General features: G+C 45.9%; 1 protein-coding gene across 1 annotated transcript in view; it reads right to left on the bottom strand.

The window, feature by feature from the left end:
- The window catches only part of tbc1d22a (TBC1 domain family, member 22a), a gene marked incomplete at its 3' end in the record, with an annotated part of 77,800 nt that overhangs the window by 59,117 nt on the left and 13,683 nt on the right, over positions 1–5,000 (bottom strand). Inside the window, 1 exon segment of the mRNA XM_084448024.1 lies at positions 1,311–1,417. Within this exon segment, the coding sequence (XP_084304150.1) occupies positions 1,311–1,417 (107 nt within the window).

A 5,000-nucleotide genomic window follows, 5' to 3' on the forward strand; every position in this document is an offset into this window, starting at 1 on the left:
AATTAGGAAACTCGGCGTCTATTTTATTATTAATATACTATTATTATTATTATTATTATGTTATATAGGCGTAGCCTCTAGCCTATTTTTGTCTAACAAGCTTTATTGCTCGACTAATAGATCTATATACAATCTTGGTCGGATAAGAGCAGCCTATTTCGACTAGGCAATAACATTGAATCCTACAATCAGATTCTGGGCTTTAAAATGATGTTGCGTTGTAATGTAACTGTATAATAGCCGAATGTCCTACATCCAGGGTTTTTCCTGCATAGAAGATTTCCTGGCGTCCCCCAAAGAGGTTTTAGCCAGAGCCAAGGGAAAATCACCAGGGCCAAAATGCTGAAAATTGAGATAAAAATAGCAATTCAAATCCTCTCCAAATTAGTTTGACATCTTGTTTCAAGTGCAGCCCATCCCTCTTTCTTGCATTGTCCATGATTTGGACCACTACTAATGGAGATAATTAACAGACAGGTTATCAGTATCCTAAACATTTGTTCATATCCATTTTAGGTCATGTCGGGAGATTTCCCGTGATTGTGAAAAGCGAGATCAGTCAGAACGACAGCAAAGAATATAGGCCTATACTGAATATGCTGGTAGGCTATTTGGCATAAAACAGAGGTTTCCCCAAAATATAGTGTGTGCATCACCTTCCAAAGACCCATTCTGAGCCAGGAAAAACCCTGTTCATCGTTATCAAAACGTTCTCATCATTCTCTGAAGCAATGAAGCGAAAACAACCGGAGCAGAGCCCTCATGTCATTCATCACGTGGCAAGTAGCTGGCATACAGTTCAATAACAAGCCAAAATAATAACAAAAGACAGAAAAGGAAAAAAATTACAAACATACATACACGTGTGTGTTTGTGTGTGCGCGCACGAGCGTGTGTGTGTGCGCGCGTATGTGTGTGTGTGTGTGTGTGTATGTGTGTATGTATGTATCGTGCGTGTGTGTGCGTGTTCGTGTGTGCGTGCGTGCATGTGTGTGTTGAATCAGACAGCCCATGAGTGTGTGTGTGTGTGTGTGCGCGCGCGAGCGTGTGTGTACGTGTTTGTGTGTGCGTGTGTGCGCGCACGAGCGTGTGTGTGCGCGCGTATGTGTGTGTGTGTGTGTGTGTGTGTGTGTGTATGTGTGTGCGTGTGTATGTGTGTGTGCGTGTGTGTGTGTGTATGTGTATGTATGTGTATAGGTATGTCTGTTTGTGTGTGTGTGTGTGTGTGTGTGTGTGTATCTGTGTGTGTGTGTGTGTGTATGAGTGTGTGTGTGTGTGTATGTGTGTGTGTGTGTGTGTGTGTGTTGTACCTGAATGCCGTCCAGCAGCTTGCTCATGCACCAGAAGCTGTCAGCCTCGATGTTCCTCAGGGCCGACTCCTCCAAGCTGGACACATCAAAGTTCTCCACCTCCTCTTCTGCAATGAGGGAAAGAGAGAGAGAGAAGGAGGGAGAGAGAGACAGGGAGGAAGAGAGAGAGAGAGAGAGAGAGAGAAAGAGAAAGAGGGAGAGGGAGAGGGAGAGGGAGAGGGAGAGGGAGAGGGAGAGGGAGAGGTGAGTGAATTGGGTCCTTGAACATGTTATCACATACATGAGCATCAGCCGATGGAGTGTGTTTGTGCACGCGTGTGTGAGAGAGAGAGAGTGTGTATATATATATATATATATATATATATATATATATGTGTGTGTGTGTGTGTGAGCAGGTTGGTTGTCTTTTGTTCACTTTGTACTAAATCTTTTATTTTAGCATCCGAGAGGCTCTATAGTTATTGTTTTATATAGTTTTTAGAGCCTCTCTAGTTTGATGTTTGTAGTTTTTAGAGCCTCTCTAGTTTGATCATGTTTGTAGTTTTTAGAGCCTCTCTAGTTTGATGTTTGTAGTTTTTAGAGTCTCTCTAGTTTGATGTTTGTAGTTTTTAGAGCCTCTCTAGTTTGATCATGTTTGTAGTTTTTAGAGTCTCTCTAGTTTGATGTTTGTAGTTTTTAGAGTCTCTCTAGTTCGATCATGTTTGTAGTTTTCAGAGTCTCTCTAGTTTTGATCATGTTTGTAGTTTTTAGAGTCTCTCTAGTTTGATCATGTTTGTAGTTTTCAGAGTCTCTCTAGTTTGATCATGTTTGTAGTTTTTAGAGCCTCTCTAGTTTTGATCATGTTTGTAGTTTTTAGAGTCTCTCTAGTTTGATCATGTTTGTAGTTTTTAGAGCCTCTCTAGTTTTGATCATGTTTGTAGTTTTTAGAGTCTCTCTAGTTTGATCATGTTTGTAGTTTTTAGAGTCTCTCTAGTTTGATCATGTTTGTAGTTTTTAGAGTCTCTCTAGTTTGATCATGTTTGTAGTTTTTAGAGTCTCTCTAGTTTGATCATGTTTGTAGTTTTTAGAGTCTCTCTAGTTTGATCATGTTTGTAGTTTTTAGAGTCTCTCTAGTTTGATCATGTTTGTAGTTTTTAGAGCCTCTCTAGTTTTGATCATGTTTGTAGTTTTCAGAGCCTCTCTAGTTTGATCATGTTTGTAGTTTTTAGAGCCTCTCTAGTTTGATGTTTGTAGTTTTTAGAGCCTCTCTAGTTTGATCATGTTTGTAGTTTTTAGAGCCTCTCTAGTTTGATCATGTTTGTAGTTTTTAGAGCCTCTCTAGTTTGATCATGTTTGTAGTTTTTAGAGCCTCTCTAGTTTGATCATGTTTGTAGTTTTCAGAGTCTCTCTAGTTTGATCATGTTTGTAGTTTTCAGAGCCTCTCTAGTTTTGATCATGTTTGTAGTTTTCAGAGCCTCTCTAGTTTGATCATGTTTGTAGTTTTCAGAGCCTCTCTAGTTTGATCATGTTTGTAGTTTTTAGAGCCTCTCTAGTTCGATCGTTTGTAGTTTTTAGAGCCTCTCTAGTTCGATCGTTTGTAGTTTTCAGAGCCTCTCTAGTGTTGGTCAGTGTTCTCTGAGTGTTGTGCTCAACTCTTTATCAAGCCTGGAGTCAAGAGGAAAGCTTTTCTTCAGTATTGATGAGCGTTTGGACAGGCTGTTGACAAGCCGGCACAGAACAGCCCCAGAGATTATTCTGATTAGTTAAGAGAGGTCTACTCTCTCTACGTCCACATGAGACGTACACACGTCTCTCAGGTGCTGTGTGTGTGTGTGTGTGTGTGTGTGTGTGTGTGTGTGTGTGTGTTTGTCTGGAGAGTGGCACATCACACACTTCTTTATGAACATGCTAGACATGCCAGTTTGTATCCTTGGCAACACTGGCAGAGCGGGATGCTGTGCTGAGCATGCTCAGTTTGACAGCAGCTGTGATCTGACCAGAGCATTGGCCTGTCATCACCCAGCCCAACAGTGAGAGAGAGAGTGTGTGTGTGTGTGTGTGTGTGTGTGTGTGTGTGTGTGTGTGTGTGTTGAGCCAACCCTCCCAGGTTCTTTCTCAGTGTCTTCTCTGACAGCTAACAATAGATATATGAAAGAGGAGGACGGGGGAGGTTAGGAGAGGAGGAGAGAGGAGGTGAGGTTAGGAGAGGAGGAGAGAGGAGGTGAGGTTAGGAGAGGAGGAGAGAGGAGGTGAGGTTAGGAGAGGAGGAGAGAGGAGGTGAGGCTAGGAGAGGAGGAGAGAGGAGGTGAGGCTAGGAGAGAAGGAGAGAGGAGGTGAGGCTAGGAGAGGAGGAGAGAGTAGGTGAGGCTAGGAGAGGAGGAGAGGTTAGGAGAGGTGGAGAGGTTAGGAGGTGAGGTTAGGAGAGAGGAGGTGAGGTTAGGAGAGGAGGAGGAGGAGAGGAGGTGAGGTTAGGAGAGGAGGAGGAGAGGAGGTGAGGTTAGGAAAGGAGGAAGAGGAGAGGTTAGGAGAGGAGGTGAGGGGAGGTGAGGTTAGGAGAGGAGGAGAGGAGGTTAGGAGAGGAGATGAGGTTAGGAGAGGAGGAGAGAGGAGGTGAGAGGAGGTGAGGTTAGGAGAGGTGAGGGGTGAGGTTGAGAGGAGGAGGAGAGGAGTTGAGGTTAGGAGAGGAGGAGGAGAGGAGGTGAGGTTAGGAGAGGAGGTGAGAGGAGGTGAGATTAGGAGAGGAGGAGGAGGAGAGGTTAGGAGAGGAGGAGGAGAGGAGGTGAGGTTAGGAAAGGAGGAAGAGGAGAGGTTAGGAGAGGAGGTGAGGGGAGTTGAGGTTAGTAGAGGAGGTGAGGAGGTGAGGTTAGGAGAGGAGGTGAGGTTAGGAGAGGAGGAGAGAGGAGGTGAGAGGAGGTGAGGTTAGGAGAGGTGAGGGGTGAGGTTGAGAGGAGGAGGAGAGGAGGTGAGGTTAGGAGAGGAGGAGGAGAGGAGGTGAGGTTAGGAGAGGAGGTGAGGTAAGGAGAGGAGGAGAGAGGAGGTGAGGTTAGGAGAGGAGGTGAGGGGTGAGGTTGAGAGGAGGAGGAGAGGAGGTGAGGTTAGGAGAGGAGGGGGCGAGGAGGTGAGGTTAGGAGAGGAGGAGGAGAGGAGGTGAGGTTAGGAGAGGAGGAGAGGAGGTGAGGTTAGGAGAGGAGGGGGCGAGGAGGTGAGGTAAGGAGAGGAGGCGGCGAGGAGGTGAGGTTAGGAGAGGAGGAGGAGAGGAGGTGAGGTAAGGAGAGGTGGAGGCGATGGGTCTGTAGTCGTTGAGGCCAGTGATCCTTGTTTTCTTGGGGACGGGGATGATGGTGGAGGTGAAGCAGGCTGGAACATGACGTCTCTAGTGAGGTGTTGAAGATGTCAGTGAACACCGGGGACAGCTGATCAGCACGGTACTTCAGCATGGAGGAGGAGACGTCGTTCAGCCTCCTTCACTGCCTTGCTAAACCTGGGCTGCGTTCAAATTCAGCTAACAGAGGCGAACGTTCGTCGCAAACATGTTTTCTCCAAACGGTCACATTTGAACGGCTTTTAACGAACGTTCCAAATAGTTCGCATAAACGCAACAATCCCCATGGGAGCACATCTCCAGTAAGCCTGGGTCCATTGTGATCCTCGTTCCGTTACTGGCGAACTACCTCTCCAGACCGTTAGCTTCTGTAAGCAAACGTTTGCGGC

Source organism: Borostomias antarcticus (genome assembly GCF_949987555.1).
Source record: "Borostomias antarcticus genome assembly, chromosome: 13".
In the NCBI taxonomy this organism is placed as follows: Eukaryota; Metazoa; Chordata; class Actinopteri; order Stomiiformes; family Stomiidae; genus Borostomias; species Borostomias antarcticus.